General features: G+C 32.4%; 1 protein-coding gene across 2 annotated transcripts in view; it reads right to left on the bottom strand.

The window, feature by feature from the left end:
• Positions 1–17524, bottom strand: part of mroh1 (maestro heat-like repeat family member 1) — a 69670-nt gene extending 52146 nt beyond the window's left edge. For both annotated transcript variants that reach the window (XM_056474679.1, XM_056474681.1), the window contains exons 1-8: positions 17298–17524; positions 15509–15602; positions 11260–11405; positions 8008–8139; positions 7306–7468; positions 6597–6695; positions 5621–5772; positions 1870–2010 (exon numbers count right to left, since the gene is read on the bottom strand). In XM_056474679.1, the coding sequence (XP_056330654.1) occupies positions 1870–2010; positions 5621–5772; positions 6597–6695; positions 7306–7468; positions 8008–8139; positions 11260–11405; positions 15509–15539 (864 nt within the window). In that variant the 5' untranslated portion in view covers positions 15540–15602; positions 17298–17524. The remainder of the gene's footprint in view (positions 1–1869; positions 2011–5620; positions 5773–6596; positions 6696–7305; positions 7469–8007; positions 8140–11259; positions 11406–15508; positions 15603–17297) is intronic.
• Positions 17525–18597: the final 1073 nt, after the last annotated feature.

Here is an 18597-nt window from a genome sequence, read left to right as displayed (position 1 = left end):
ATTGAATGACAAAAACTATCATGAAAATGGGTAATCAACTATTAGGGTCACATGGAATCATTCTTTCAATCATTTTCTTTTCAGCTTAGTCCCTTTATTAATCAGGGGTTGCCACAGTGGAATGAACCACCAACTTATCTAGCATATGTTTTATGCAACTGATGTCCTTTCGGCCGCAACCCAACACTGGGAAACACCTATATACTCCTGCATTCAAAGACATACACTACAGACAATTTAGCTTCCACATGGAATCACCACCGGCAAAATTCAATCCATTGATTTACTCATGTAAATATATATTTAGTCAGTTCTTATATTAATTTCAGTAATATTATTGATTATTATGTAAATGTTTAAAGGATTTATGTACACTATAATTTGTAAATTAATATTTTCTGTATTTAGTTGATGTATTATATGCGAGACCTGCTGTTACTTTCCTTACCAAACAAGTAGTTCTAATTGATTGGAATTGTATACCTTAAATCATAGTCAATTTATTTTTTTTAATTTAGTTTGTTATGTTTTCAGCCACCACCTTGACAATATCATTTTGCATAAATATGCTGAGATTTCTTTTCTTTACAAATGTCTATGCAGAAATAGCAAAAACAAAAACTCACAGATTGTGTCTGGCCCTGCCTATTATCCATGAATTGGCTTTTAAAGTGACAGCAGCCTAATAAACCATTCTGTAGTGAGAAAGTAATTGCTTTTGACCTTATTAATTTACAGTAGCTTTAAGAAATAAGAATTAATTGTAGAAAACTTGTGCAAATAAATGCTTGATTTAAAAAAATGAAGAATGCTATAAATAAACAGGCTAAGTTTATTTATATAAACTATTTCCTGTTAGTTCACAAAATTAAAATTTGTGTCTATACACTATAAAAAGAAATCTTGCCGAATTTATTTTTTTTCATTCATTCATTTTCCTTCGGCTTAGTCCCTTTATCTATCAGGGGTTGCCACAGCGGAATGAACCACCAACTTATCCAGCATATGCATTAGAAAGCGGATTCCTTTCCAGCTGCAAATCAGTACTGGGAAATTATTATTTGTTTAGTTGAATCAAATTAACTTTTCTAGTCACCTTAACTTACATTAACCAAGCTGGCTTAAATATCAAGTTAAACTTAATTAAGATAGAATATAAATTAAAAGACATTAGTTAAAACCTGATTAATTTTAACAATAACTTTTTGTAGTATTTTTTGTTTTGTTTTATTATTTACAACAGTAATCTCTTGAGTAAATTTAACGAAAGCTGTTTTATCATTTTATCAAAGCTGTATTTTTGTTGATTTGTTGATTGATTTGTTGATTGATTGATTGATTGATTGATTGTAGTCTGGTAAGAATACAGTTTACCAGAAAGTAGTCTGGTAAAACTTTATGAAATATATTTATATAATACATATAGGTAATATGTATACTTATTAGCCGACTAATATGATTCTAAAGACAAAACTATGATTACTACTAAATGCAATACAATGTGTCAAAACACTAATAATGAGCTTAGAAATGTTAAATATATGCTTAATGTACGATGTTTTAACCAAATCATTTTGTCTAATGATTCTGTCTATTGAGTCTAGAGTGGACTAGATTAAAACTAAATCTATTCAGCTGACTAAAATATGACTAGAACTGAATATCATTTTAGTCAAAAGCCTAAAACTAAAGTCTAAAATTGCTGTCGAAATTAAAACTGGAACCAAGTCACAGCAATTTAAATACAGCAATACACAAACAATCATATGTTCCCATATCTTTGATGAACACTGTGTGGAAACATTTACAGTGCAGAGTGGAAGTAGTAAGTGTTAACCTCCAGCAAGTCTATTAGTGACTGTACTGTACCTTGCTGATGATGTAATGCTCTGTGTTCTTCTTGTAGAGGCCCAGTATAGTGGGAAGGAGTTTGGGAAGCTGTTCTTCCAGTTTATCATGTGCCATCAGGTGACTCATTGACCCAAGAGCCTCTGCAACAGTCAGACGCAGCTGCAGAACGACACACACACACGCACGCACGCACGCACGCACGCACGCACGCACGCACGCACGCACGCACACACACAAACACAAACACACACACACACACACACACACACACACACACACACACACACACACACACACACACACACACACACACACACACACACACAACAAAACTTAAGCACAAGCACTACAGTAATCAAACTCAGAAACAGACAATAACAAAAAACAAAGCAGACAAAGCAGATTAAAAAAAAGATATGAAGTTAATTATTAGGTTTATACTTAAACTGAATGAATCTAAATGGTTATTTCCATTATGATGTTTGATTCTGATCATGTGTTCAAAAAGATGCATTTTCCCATACAATCTTTATTCTATAAACGTCATAACTTTAGTTTTTTAACTAAAAAGTTGTACCTGATCAGAAACTTCTCATTAATAAACAGGCATTAATTAAACATATTTTTCAATGTTTACTGTGGTTCAAATTGACCTCTTTTTATTAACAAAATTAATTTTTCATTGAAAACTATTAGAGATAACTTTACAATAAGTAATCCAAACTAGTGTAAATGAGCCAATTTTTTAAAATGATATTGTAAAATGTATGAATATATTCTTTCAATAAATACAAAAAATATAATTAATAATAATAATAATAATAATAATAATAATAATAATAACAATCTTATTTTTATTTTATTTGCAGTTTTATACCTTTTATTTTAGTTTTTATAAAATTATTATTAATAATAATAATAATTATTATTATTATTATTATTATTATTATTATTATTATTATTATTATTATTATTATTATTATTATTATTAATTCATTCATTCATTCATTCATTTTCTTTTCGGCTTAGTCCCTTTATTAATCCGAGGTCGCCACAGCGGAATGAACCGTCAACTTATCCAGCACATGTTTTACGCAGCGGATGCCCTTCCAGCCGCAACCCATCTCTGGGAAACATCCATACACACTCACTCACACACTACGGACAATTTAGCCTACACAATTCACCTGTACCGCATGTGTTTGGACTGTGGGGGAAACCGGAGCACCTGGAGGAACCCCACACAAACGCAGGGAGAACATGCAAACTCCACACAGAAATGCCAACTGACCCAGCCGAGGCTCTTCTTGGTGAGAGGCGACAGCACTACCTACTGTGCCACTGCGTCACCCATTTATTATTATTATTTTTTAAATGTTTTTATTAGTATTATTTTAAAATAACAATATGATAATAATAATAATAATAATAATAATAATAATCTTAAGGGAAAAAGGATAATAATAATAATGTTTTTTATTAATAATAATAATAATAATAATAATAATAATAATAATAATAATAGTTTTGTATACTAATAATAATAATAATAATAAAAATAATAATAATTACATTTTTATTTTATCCGCAGTTAAATTTAAAAAAAAGTTTTCGTATATTATAATAATATTAATAATTTTAATAATAGTAACTATTATTATTATTATTATTATAATTATTATTATTATTATTATTTTATCAGTTTTTTTATTAATGGAATAGGATAATAATAATAATTATTATTATTATTATTATTTTTATCATCATTTTTATTATCTTTTTTATTTGCACAGTTTTTATTAAGGGAATAATAATAACAATAATAATAATAATAATAATAATAACCTTTTAATTTAATTTAATTATTAAAAAATACATTGTTATTATTATTATTATTGATTCTTTTTTATGGTTTTGTAGCATTTTTCATATGTTCTGTCCCCTTAATAAAAAATTTGCATTTTTACAATTTTTATGCATCTTCTCGACTCAAAATAAACCCAAATGTATTACATCCTTGATGATCAGTGAAGTATTTAAAACACAGCCTTAAATACAAGTTAAAACAAATGATCTTTTATGTGGTTTGCAAAAGTCTCTATAAAGTGGAAGCAGTCTTTTATTTCTTGTTATGACCTACATCCGAAGGGGAACCTTTGAAAAGACTTCAAGCGTGGGTAAAAAAAAAATACAAAGAAAAATAATGATGTGCATGAATAAACTATTGATAATGAATCCATAAAACAACAATCCTGATTTCATGGTGAAATCTTTACTGCACAAAATAGTCTTTACTGCAAACAAAATAACTAGACCCAATTCAATCTCTTTTTAATGGCTCGTTTCCACTGACTGGTACGGTACGGTACGGTTCGGTTCGGTACGGGTCACCTTTATCAGGCTTGCGTTTCCACTAACAAGGGTACCCTTTTGGTGGGCGTGGTGTACGACAGAAAGTTTCAGTCGACGTCATTCTAGCTCGAGGAAATGTCTACAATAAAGCTGTATGGGTCATTCACATATCATATGAGAAGCACTTCTCACAAAACAGATGCTTCATACAAATAAATACTTGTGTCGAAATGTTTATTACTAACTTTTCTATGAACATGAGTTAATTATAACTGCAGATCAAAGACAGTGCGAAACAGCCTACTGTAACGTCTGTAATTATATTAAATAAATGAACATATATAAACACATACAGCCCCTTACAGTCTCCGATATGTTACCAACTACAGAAGAACTACATATAGCAGACATTTCGCCCGTATTTAGGTTCAAAACAACAGAAATTATAGCCTACAGTGAGTGAAATATATATCTTATCTGTGTATGTAAGCTTCAGCAGCACATGTAGCCTCTGTTAGAGAGTAATTCCGTCATTCCCGGTTCATATTAGTCCAAAATGTGAAGATAATAAGTTAGTTATACATGGCATTTTATTTGCGTTTGTTGAAAAAATAATGTGCTCCTTTTTTCCCGGCTTCTCCTTTGTTTCTTCGCGCTTCACTCTCGCGTTTGTCAGTGTCTGACAGGATCGGGTTTTAAAAGCACATCAATAATCAAGCACAGGTTATTATCATCAGCTCAAGATGTTTGTTATTTCAGATATAATGTTAGACGCGCGCGAGCGCAAGCAAGAAAGCGAAACCGCTCGCGCCTCAGACTGGCTCGTAAAAAACTATGGGGCACAGGGTAAATCTGCTCTTCTTCTTGGATTTGTGGCTGTCCATCAAGATGACGACAAGGTTTGTTTGAGCCCAGATCGACCATGGCTCGTTATTATATGTATTTATAATTCCGCTAAAATCTCTCGCTGTGTTTTTCAAACATGGCGGGTTTTTTGTTTTCATTCTGGCTTGTTGCGTAAGCGAATGACGTATCTCTGTAAACCAATAGCGTTCAGCTGCGCGTCTAGCTCCGCCTTTTGGTACCCTTTCTCGTGTTTGGTACCCTTTCAAAGGGTGGCGAAAAAGTGGTACAGTACGGTTCGGTACGCTTTTTGACAGTGGAAACGGCCATAAAAGCGTACCAAACCAAACCGAACCGTACCGTACCACTCAGTGGAAACGGGCCAATATGGAAGAAAATATAAGAAATGCACCTCTCTAAAAGATGCAGATTCAGTTCACAGGCTCACATGCTTTTCCTTGCTTGAGTTCCAAAGAAAAGCGAATTGAATCCAGCTGGCACACATCAGCGTCCCCCTTTAGTCTGAAAGTGAGTTAACTGTAATTGGATGTGTGCTCCGGCTCATTGAGTGTACCTTGGCCTCTCGGCTCTGGATCCAGCTGTTGAACAGGATGTCGTAGGCTGAGAATATCTCGCTGGAGAAGGTGTCTTTACGCACGGTGGGGTCAGGGGCTTTGTCCAGGTTGGCTAGATACTCTAGGATGCTCTCGCTAAAGTGGCACAGCGCTGAAACCAATCATTAGCATAGGAAAAGCCATGTAAGTAAAAGACAATGCGTGCACTTTCCAAAGAGAGATTTCTTTAATATGGCAATGAAGCTTTAAATTCATCAATAGTTAAAGTAAACACAATTAAAATATTACAAAATAATTACATTTTTAAAAATATCATGGTCATATCACAATTTTTTTCACACTGATAATAGTTATTATTGATTTAAAAATTCATTAATAATTTCATGTGGCAATGAATAATGGAGCAATTATGCTGAAAATTTAGCTTTGTATTTTTATATATATTATATTGTAAAATATTTTAAAATATATAACAGTCTATTTAAATTATAATACATTTATTACAATTGCAATATGTTTATTCATTCATTCATTCATTCACACACATATGTACATACATATACACATACACACACATATGTGTATGTGTGTGTGTGTGTGTGTGTGTGTGTGTGTGTGTGTGTGTGTGTGTGTGTGTGTGTGTGTGTGTGTGTGTGTGTGTGTGTGTGTGTGTGTGTGTATATATATATATATATATATATATATATATATATATATATATATATATATATATATATATATATATATATATGTACATATATATATAGAAATTATATTAAATAATATTATTTTAAATATTATATTAAATAATATACATACATATAAATTTTATTAAAATATGTATGACTGTTTATATTGTATAATGTGATGCTTTATTTTGAAATAATTGTCAAATTATTTATTGTCAAAATGTATTGTCCCAAAGCCCAAAAATACCCCAAAAAATAAATAAATAAAATGATAATAAATACTTACCTGAAGAAAAGACCCATTTCATGTTGTCATGTTTGGTCATTCCCAGCATGGGCAGCATGGTCCCCATTATAGCATTGAGAAAAGGCACCATACCATATACTGTGGGCAAAGACATGAGGTCAGACCGATTAAAACAGATTAATAATACAACCAAAGACTTAAACAAGAAAACAATAATTAAAAATAATCAAAAAGTCCAAATCTACATTCTTGTAATGATACTTATTTTTCTTATAAATAACCAGGCCTTAAGTTATGTAACTGTATGTAGTAAGGATATTGGTTGTTTGGTTTTTGTGTGTTTTTTATCTTTCAAATGCATATTCGCAAAAAAAAAACTACATAATAGAAAATAACTCATTTACATGAACAAAAAATGAACAGGGATGTCATAAAAATATTACAAAACAAAGTATACATACTCATGTGATGCTATAAATAAAAACAAGGTTCAGTGAAAAGAGGAACTGAAAAAATAATTATCAACTGCCAAATGCTCAAAGCATGATTCAAGAACTTCCTGACAGGTTGCAGGTCATACTGCAACTTCCATTTCATTTCTTTCTAGTTTAACACTAAAAAAAAGTTAACCCTCACGGTCAATAATTTAATAAAATTGTGAATAAATTTGTAGTCAGTTTTATGGATACGCAACAGAAACTTTTAAATTGATTAAAATTGCATCAGGGTTTTGATTAAAGATACGTACCATTAGAGTCGGACAGATTAGCTAGTGTTTGGACCACAAAGAAGTGAGGCAAAACTCCTGGCTGGAACTTGCTGAGTATCTCCTCCATGATGTCATTAATATATTTATTTCCAACAGCTACCAGAATATTACTGGCTGCTTGCTGCCAGTCCGGGACAACCTCCTGTGTACAGAGCAGGAAAACGTACTGTTAAATAAGAGTTTATATGTTCATTAAGTACACAAAGAATAAAGAAATGCCTAAATAAAAGCAATGCTTTTAAATTGGGTCACATAACTATTTATGTTTCACACAAGATGTAAAACAGAACCAGTTATTTCAAGTCACAAATGTATAATGTTCACAATTTTCAAGATTCTTATGATCAATAATATATTAATGTACATGTCATTTATTCTGATGGCAAAGCTAAATTTTCATCATCAATAATCCAGTTAAATGATAATTCACAATTCAACCTAATATGATGATTTGGTGCTCAGAAGAAAAGAAAAACATTTTTTATTATTATTTTCAGTCGAAAAATAGTTTAATTAGTTGCTTAAAATGTTTTTGGAAAACACAAAGATATTTTCAAGAAATGTTTTATTAAAGCTTACTTACAGTATTTAAAATACATTTTAAAAAAAAGCATTTTTACCCACCTAATCAATTTGATTTATCTTTGTTAAATGTTTGAACAAAAGTATTAATTGTCTTACCTTTGATTTGGTCATCTCATCTGATGCCAGCTGAATGACATTCTTGATCTTGGGGTAAGTGATGTCGTCAATCCTGCTTTTCACCACCAACTCAATGGTTTGCAAGACCACCACTCTGTGACCGACCACCAGCTACAGGGCAAAAAAGTAAGGTCATGCACACATACTAAGGACATGGAGCACTTTAAATAAGCTTCCATTAGTTAATGTTAATGTTTTTAACAATGAATGCTGCAATAATAGACCCTTTTCACGAGACAGTGACGATGCTTCAGCATCTTAAACAATTAAAAGCTTTTAATATTTAGCTAAAAAAACATGTACATTTATAAAGCTATGCTTCACATTATATCACCTTTGCATCAAATTATAAAAAAACTAGTTAATAGTTATGAGAGGTGTTTGTAATGCAGTGTCTATAGGGACGGGGCAGTAAATTTGACATTGTTCTCTCTTCTGGCTGTCATTATCATTCTCACTTTTTCTTTTATGTCATGAAAACACTGAAACACTCTTTTGAAATTTGAGCAAATTGAACTGCAAAATAAAAGTGGTATTCTCTCAAGTTTTATCCAACTCTGATGACTTCTGGTTTGGAGAGACCTGTAAACATGAAAAGGGTCTATTAAACATAGTAAATGTTAAGTACAACATTTAGTTATGCTTTAAAAATCCTGAGTTGTGCTTTAAACATTTGCACTTAGCAAGAACTAACAATAAACAGTCGTATACTCATTACAGAACATTATCAAAGATGAATAAATGCTGTTATATATGTATTGTTCATAATATTAAATACAATAACTACCATTAACTAATGGAAGCTTATAATAAAGTGTTAGCAATATATAGAACAAAAAGTGTGCTATCACAACTCCAAATCAGAACACATACTCTCAAAAGCATTACAGGCTCATACATCCTATATTGATTCTAACTTACAAAGCAGGTCAGCTATTAAAAACAGACATGAGCCACATCAAAAACCCTGCAAGAAGTAGATTTACCCTCATCAATCAATAGCGTTTATCAATCAATAAATGTGAGAAACAGAACTTAAGTAGGAAGTTTAGAACAAATTAGTTTAATGAGTGCTTATAAGAAATCTTCCAGTTTGCGGAAAGGTGACTCCAAATGGTTCCCTGAGAAGTAAAATTCACTATGCATACAAAAAGAGGAATCATACGTTTGTGTAACATGAAAACAGGGCATGACACTACTAAGCGCACATCGAAACAAAGCAAATATTTGTTAAAGCAAACAACATGTGCTTGAAGACGACACGCATACATAAAGACTTGTCACTTCCTGTTTGTAGACCAACTCAGCAATGTACTGTTAAAGGGATAGTTCACCCCCCAAAAAAAATCTAATCTCTGCCATCATTTACTCACTTATACCTTGTTCAAAACCTATGAGCTTTATATTAGGTGGCTTTAACTACTATGTACTTGCATCAAAAAATAAATACAGTATACTTACGGTGTTCATAACGTTTTACAGAACACTTCTGGTGCTCTTGAGGTGGGATACTGGTAGGGTTAGGGACTGGTTTAGTGGTATGTTTAGGTTTAAGGTTGGGTTAAGGTGTAAGGGATGGCCAACAGTGACCATAAATGTAACTACACAAATTAATTACAGATGTAATTACATACAGGTATATAATCAATCATTAGTACAATGTAAAAACATGCATTTACACAATAAGTACATGGCAACAAATCATTCATTTCAGTGCAAGTACATATTAGTGAAGGCCATTTAATCTAAAGTGGGATCATCTTTTTCTTCTGTTGAACACAAAATAAGATATTATATGAAGAATGCTGGTTGATGTTACACACATAGTATTTTTTCCTTACTGTGGAAGTCAATGGGTCCCATCAACCAGCATTTTTCAAAATATCTTCTTTTGTGTTCAACATAAGAAAAGAAGTCCATAAATGTTTAAAGCCACATATGGGAGAGTAAATGATGAGGTAATTAAAATTTTGGGGCAAACTATCTCTTAAAAAGCCCTGCTCACACTGCACAACTTCAGCAACCATTTGGGAAATCCTAAAAGATTCACTGACAGCTCCTTAATGGCCAATTCAGTCAAATTGTCCTTCTGGCGAAGTTCTGGCAGTGTCAGAAAGTTTCAGACACTTTATGTGTGACTTGAGTCGCCAAATTTGATGCCACAATAAGCACGACAACTTCAAACCAGTGGGGGGGATGGCAAAACAGCCTTTTTCAGACTTTATTATTGATGCAAGCTGTGAGCAAGATTACTGCTATAGGTATCACTTTAGAACGTGGGTTACTGGATTTGTCACAGATGGATGAAGTCAAACTTTGGTTTTCTAGTTTGTTTTTGTGCTCGGCTCATCTTCATTGTCATTCAGTCTGACATTATGACAACTGAGTCCTTACAGTGTGACATGGGAGTCATGTTCATGCAGTCTGACAAGCTGTAATGGTTTAGGATTATTAAAAACTGCACAATGTGAGCTAGGCTTAAGTGTGCATGCCTGGCCATCATACAAACATCAGCTCAAGATATAAAAGACTGGAGTGAAAATTTACCTGATTTACTTGTTACATTGTTACTATATTTTGACCAAAAAATGGTGGACAACATATATACAAAATCTTTTGATTCAGTAAGTCTTAAAAACACATTATCAACAACATTCAGTCTGGCTGCATTTGATTAAAAAATACAGTGCAAAGAGCAATACTGATTTTTTATTGTAATACCTTTTATTCTCAATAAACTTTTTTAAGTACTATCAAAAAAGTTGAAAAAATAAATTATTAATTAAGTGCTGCTTAATATTTTAGGGAGAACCAAAGCATTTCTTTTCTGGTTTCTTTGATAACAGCTAAAAAAAATCGGAATGTTTATAATGTAATGTAATGTAATGTAATGTAATATAATATAATATAATATAATATAATATCTACTTTTATTGTAATGTTTGATTAATGTAATGCATCCTTGTAAACTAATAAATAAATCTTTCTGACCACCAACATTTATGTTATAGACTGATTTCATAATAATTTATGATTATATGATGCTTTACTGATCTTAAAGGTCAGATTAAATCCATGACATTCAATTATTATCCACATAACCCATGATAATCATCACCAGAGGAAAGCACACAGAAACATATAGAAATTTGAAGGGAATATTAACCAGTTTTCTAAATAAAACAATCCTCAACACTGGTTCAGATGTTATAAGGAGACTCTTTGGCTAACCTTTGGGTGCTTGAGCAGGTAATCCTGGCACATGGAGAGGACTTTATCAGGCTTCTGGTTCCCCAGAGTCAAGATGGACTTCCTGACCTGTTCCTGTACCACCGGGTCCCTGTCATTGGCGGCATCCAAAAGAGCCAGGGTCACCTCTGATTAGATAAAAAAATAAAGAAGATACACACATATATACATATATATATATATATATACATACATTACACACATAAATAGTATAAATGCATCCAAAAAGGAACAAGAAATTAATTTCTTAAACATATTTACTAAAATACCTATATACAAATACACATTAATGGAAATGCTCGAGGTTATTTTTTGTTCAACAGGCAGCATTAACTTATTAAAAGGGTTAGTTCACCAAAATGAAAAGTGGCATCCTTTACTTATACCTCAAATTATTCCAAATACATTAGGATGACTTGAGTTTATACATTTTGATGACTTGAACTGATCTTTTTCTAAATCTGAGAGACTTCTGTCTTTCCAATAAAAGCCTGTTCACTTAAAACTGACACATTAAACATTTGGAAGCAGATACATAAAAAAGTTAATCTGCGAATATAAACAGTAACTTCATAAAAAACATAGTTTTTTCTAACAAGTTCAAACGTGTCATTTCACACACACACACAAATGAACCTAAATGGTTCTTTCACGTCAAGCTAAGCTCACTTCATTTGAGCTTCTGTTGCCAAATTTAAATGATATTTCATAATAGAAATGTGACCCTGTCTCTTCAGATGACATTGATTTAATCACATGATTTTTAGACACCTCTGAGATTATATTTAGATTACCTTTTTTTGTTTTCCAAAATGAACAAATTTCGTATTGGTTTGGAATAACATGAGGGTGAGTTAATATAATTGTATTTTGCGCTTTAATATATATTAAAAAATCTATTTTCTACATTCTACATTATATAGAATATTCTATGGTAAGTTTCCCAACATTCTTCAAAACATCTTTTAAATTCACCATTGAGTAAGAATCCCATGCAGGATTGGAACAACTTAAAGGCACACAATGTAAGATTACTTTATTGAAAGACCCAAAAACTACTAGAACAGTGTTCTACTTTTGCTGTCTTTTGTATCTACATTATCCCAAATTTTTAGAATGTTCAAATCCAGAGAAATAAGCTATTTTCCTAGTGACACTAAAGACACCGATGATTTTTCCTGTGCTGTGTGCTTATGAAATCACAAAGCCTCAATTTCTGGTTTTGGTCAATAGAAAACAGTGAAACACTAAAGATGCTTTAACATATTGTGAATTTTATTAGACTGCACAGAGCAGCATTATGACAGAACTCCAAAATGTATTTAGTATGATAAAAACTGTTGCTTCTTGCCCGTGTTATCACTAGTAGAAGAACTGGAACCGGTCGACTGTGGCTTAGTGAAATCTTTGCTGCTTTCATGCAAAGTCTCTCATCAGCAATTGCTTAAGCTGATTTCAGCCTTCCTCTGCTTCATATTATGATAATAGGTTTTGAATACTTTATTTCATCTATGAACTTAATTTCTGCAGTCCCATAAGATGTAATGAAGGTGACAACTTCCATGATTCCCCACTCAGTCATACCATCATCAAACTATGCCTTTGTTTGTTTTGAATAAGAAAATTACATACTGTGCCTTTAAGGGTGAACAAAGAGGGGCTTTATCTTTTTTTATGAACTATCCCTTTCATAAAATATTTCATTCATTCATTTTCCTTCGGCTTTCCTTCCTTCAGTCTCTATTCAAAGGCCGCCACAGCAAAATGAACCACCAACTATTTCAGCATACATTTAACGCAGTGAATACCCTTCCAGCTACAACCCAGTACTGCGAAACACCCATACACACTCATTCACACATGCACTCATACACTACGGCCAATTTAGTTTTTATCAATTCACCTATACCGCATGCCTTTGGACTGTGGAGGAAACCAGAAATGCCAACCATCCCAGCCAGGACTCGAACTAGCGACCTTCTTGCTGTGAAGTGACAGTGCTAACCACTGAGCCACCATGCTGCCTATTTAATTCAGGAAAAAATTTAATGACCCAAAACTATGGACCACTAGTTATGACAAGTACTTCTTTTACATTGTTTTGCCTCTATGCCCATTTCTCAACCCTAAAAATTATTAATCCTACCATCTCAGACTACATGGTAAATCCAGATACAACATTCCAACACAAATATCTTCTTTCAACACCAAACATTACTGCTCTCATCAACTCAAACACACTCGTGTGAGCGGGTGATCAATTAATCATTGGGATTAGTGTAATTAACTGTCTGAGAAGTGCACTAATAAGTCACGAGCTCTGCGCCGAGGACGTGATGGATGCATATGACTCACTCCTGCTCCTAAACTCACACTACAGACAGTGCGACATCAGAGAGAAGACCTGCAATGCAGATCTTAAGACAGACTTTGCGACATCTGGACGTTTTAACCACACTTAATCTTCCCATACAGTCTCGTCTGATTAGATTATTCTAATCTACCTACAGCGCGCAGAGTAAACGAGTTGCCTAAACATACTCATTGTGCAATTAGCTTCAGATCCAACCTGAGGAATTAATTGTTGAAAGACGCTAATGGGATAAGAGAAGCCCATGACTCTTTTTTTAGAGTGACTGAATTCATGTGGGAGTTTTAAATGAATAACAGGTGCTTTCGACATCAATGAAAACAAATCTGTCTGCCTCTGGATCTCAGTTAGGGATGAGCTAATGTGGGCAAATAATTATAATGAAGGGGTACATTTTGCTTTTGTATTTTAACAATTATTCAGCATGAATGCACTATATTGGCTTTAAAACTTACTATTTCATCAAGCTTAAGCTTCATCCCAGTCCATTTCGAACCAGCTAAATTAATGTGTTCTTTAAATGTATATCAATAAGTAAATCTATTTTGTTGATCATGATGAAATGCATTTTGTTTGAGGAATTGTTTCAAGTGTAAATCAAACCATTGCGTATTCTATTCATTCTATTATATGTTTGCACTTCCATTAAAATGTTTTTAAAAATGATGAAGTTTTTAAACAGGGAAATCACTTTTGCTCACCAGGATGCATTTATTTGCTTCAAAAACACAATAGTACTATGATAAACAATCAATTCAGTTTAAAGTTTTCTATTTGGATATTTTTTAAATGTGACTTGTCCAGTAGTACTGTTTTTACTGTATTTGTATCAAATAAATGAAGTTCTAGGACAGGATTAGAACCTCCCACTATCTCTAAACCTATGAGAAGTGGTATATTTTAAACGTTTATGTCTGAAATATGAAATAAAGCAAGATGTGTAAATTTTAGGCCTGTCACGATATTTGTTTTTTGTTGTATGATATATTGCACCAAAATATACTGCGATAAACGATAATATTGTCATTTCAAGACCATTTCATGCCACTTATTATATAATGCCAGAATGATAATATAATGTCATCACAATGCAAGTACACTCAAAGAACACATAATATTGATTTCTTAAGAATATTTAATTTTAGTCATTTTAACAATGAGGCATTGGAATCAGAATGTGAAAATGCATATGCTAAATAAATAGTAATAAATGTTTAAGTCATGTGCAAGGTAAACTTAACATAGGCTGCGAGGTCTGCTACCAGATCTATTTTCAGTTGTCAAACACCTACATGAAAATATACTAAAAGAATTTATAATAAATATTATAGTGTTTTTTTAACCATACTGACACTGACACCTCCAATAGAAATAAAGATGTTGCACAATCAGCTAAAATGTTGCTAGAACTGGTTTTTATGCATGGGTGATATATATATTACATCACCAAAAATGACTGAGTTCATGTTCATGTGTTGAGAGATAAGTCGATATATTGATTATTGTGACAGGCCTAGTAAATATTCTATGAAGTATTCATTGTTAAATGCAATGTAAATCTGCATTTAATGTGTATATATACACATTTTAAATAATCTACATAAATACATATATGTATATAATAATATAATTAAATAAAATACTAACACATTACTATTGTGCATATTTTCTCAATAAGCTGAAAAACCCATATATTTATATAAGTACCCAGTGTTACATGATAAATGAGGCCAAAGTTTAACATGAAAATCATTTAGCATTTCATAATTTTAGGCTACATCCTAAATAACACTTACAGGTGCTTGTGTGCAGAACTAACATGACATTTCATGACATAAATAATGGATAAGTGTTACTCACGCTCTATGTCAGTGTCCTCTATAACGCCCATTATGAGGCCAGCAGCAGAGATTCAGGAATGCATTTGGTACAATATCTCTCAAATAAGCCCACTCTACAGAAACAAACCAACAACATGAGAAGTTAAACAAAATTCTGCTTTTTCTTTTATTATTTTTCACATTTCATAATATTATGTCTAATGGTAAACTCCAAATGTTCTGCTTTCCTTTGTTCATTCATCAACAATACACTGTAAATATAATGGCAACACTTTATGTTGATGGTCCATTTGAGTACTAGTAGACTGTCTGCTTAATTTCTGGTGATACTGCTGCTAAACAGACATTTAACTGACTAAGAAACTTTGCAAGTACATGTCAACTTACACTAACCCTAATCCCAACCTAACAGTTTACATATAATCTAATGAGAATTAGTTGGCATGTAGATGCAATGTAACTTAAATTCCACAAACAGACCATCAAGATAAAGTGTGACCCTGATGTTTTTCTCCCTGTAATGATCACAGACAGAATAAGGGGACCATCAAAATAAAGTGTGACCAAAATTACTGTTAATTAACAGTTGCCAATATCTTGGTGTTTTTTCCATTTATTACCACTTTTTTACCAGCTGCATTATATTAATCTTTGCCCTGTTAACTTTTGATGCTGAAAGTTTAACTCTATCGATTAACAAGTTACTTGAAAACTAGGGGAAATGTGGAACTTGTCTGCCTGCACTTTTTTTGGTTATACAGTTTACTGTGAAAATAGAAAAAGTTCTGGCAGCCAATGTCCAATTTTTATACCATAATTTACACAACCAACAAGACGAAATAAAAATGTCAATAAAATACACAGCAAAAATCAGTCAAAGGCACTCAAAAAATGTGAAAAAAAATATTAAAAGATCTTATCTATATCTTTTAATCTTTTTTCCACATTTTTCGAGTGTCTTGGACTGATTTTTGCTGTATTCTGGATCCCTTGCCCAAAGAGCACCGACATATTATTTAAGATACCCCTGCGCACTTTTTGTTTGATTTTGGATGTCAATAAAATACACTTTGTAAAACATTAAAAATCAAAAGCTATTAAAGCAAAGATCAAGGGCCCAAACAAAATCAGAACCCATAGATTAACTGAAAATGTACACATCACAATGTATCACAAACTACTGCCAATTTTTTTTACAGTGCAATATTGTTCCTTATCATTATGACATAAATAATTTTTGCAATAAAATTCACAACAACTGCTTAACGGTTGTGATATAAAGATTACTTAAATTTAATTGGCAAAAAGTATATAATAAGTAAATATTTAAAACTATAAATTAATCGGTTATGACTTAATTGATTACATATATGAGTAGCATTCATTGAGAATATCTCTAGACAACGGAGTTTCAAAACATAGATATTCAGCATAGGCAAGTGTACTTACTAACCAATGCTGACTAGGTAGGCAGTTCACTAGGTTTTGAAGCACAGACCAACAGCATTCCATGTGATTAAGCAACATGACACAGAAAAGACGCACAATCATTTAACATGCACTGAAAACTGGACGAATGAGGATACTGACATATAATAACATCTGCTCCTGTCTTATCGTTAGGCTGTCGTTGTAATTCAGTATTTCAAGCTTAATGTCAACTTCCTGAAAGCCACAGCGACCTATTAAACTAGCTTGACAGTTGGTTTTTCATGCGCTCGTGGTAAATGCAGCAAAACAAACGACTAATAAGATTTTATAACAAAGTGACATGTCTAAAGATGCACAATATGTCAATCTTATGTTACCTTTGCCCTCGTCTGTCTGTCTGCTTTGCTCGCTTGCCCGGAGGCTACACACTGAGACTTCCTTTTCTCAGACGCATCGAGCAGTTATTAGTGAGCAAAGACCCTGATGTAAATCCAATAAGTGATTGCGATCGTGAACGTGACCGTAGGATTGATTATTTGGCTGAGGTCGATGATGGTCTCATAGACGCTTCATTGTATCATAGGTAAACACGCCTAATCACGTGCTTCTGCTCAGGAGCAACGCATCAGAGTGGGCGTGGGCTTTCGCGCAGTCCAAACACCAACGAAGAAGACTGTCTGCATGCAAATCGAGCTACTAAATTATTCATATGCAGGAAATATGAGGAAAATATACATTTATGATGGCTAAATATCTATATTGAAATGTGTTCGGTAAAAGTGTATCTATTATCATGTTAAGACTATCTTAAATAAAATTACATACTTTCACACTACTTTCCTTAAAAAGTAACTGACCTATGCAGTTACTTTTACCTAATGTAACTTTACTTAACACTATATAAAGCATATTGTATGTGTCATACATAAAATAATGTAACTTTTTATTTAGGCCTATGCATGTTTTTGATAACAATAAGTAATATTTGCTTATGCATTGCCTAGTATCAGTAATTATTACATTTGGTTCTGATTTATACATATAATTTTTATTTAGAAAGAGAGAGAGAGAGAGAGAGAGAGAGAGAGAGAGAGAGAGAGAGAGAATATTGTAATAGAAATTTCTTCTGTAGTATTGTAGTATCACCATTTTTTAAAATCAATAAATGCATTTATATAAATATTTGATTATTAATATTAATCTGAAAATTACAATTTAATTTAAATTTTAAAATCTAGATGTAAAGGCACAAACAAATAGTTAGATTTAGAAATGTTTAAAGTAGTGCTGGGCAATAATTAATAACAATTAATCACATCCAAACTAAAAGTTTATTTGGACTTAATAAATGTGTGTGTTATGTATATTTATTATATATGAAATGGGCTATATGCACACAGACTTTAATTTTTAGCCAGGCAGCCCGGTGAACTGTCTTTTACATTTCATTTCCCCTCACTATGTCTTTAAAATATGACCGTTTATTTTACCCCAGTATTTTCAATGGAATTTCTGCGATAGCCTGTTGCTACTGATGGCATTAGTGGTTACAACAGTTTTTCTTCTCGTTTCATGCTTGAAGAACTGAATAAATGCTTAAGTCTATTCACTGAATGTATTGTAATTACATTACAACATCGATGCTGTAAAAACAACCTTGTGAAATTAAAAATAGTT

This window comes from Danio aesculapii, chromosome 16 (assembly GCF_903798145.1).
Source record: "Danio aesculapii chromosome 16, fDanAes4.1, whole genome shotgun sequence".
Classification (NCBI taxonomy): Eukaryota; Metazoa; Chordata; class Actinopteri; order Cypriniformes; family Danionidae; genus Danio; species Danio aesculapii.
Note: the sequence above shows the minus strand (reverse complement) of the source record. Positions and strands in the feature narration are given on the sequence as shown.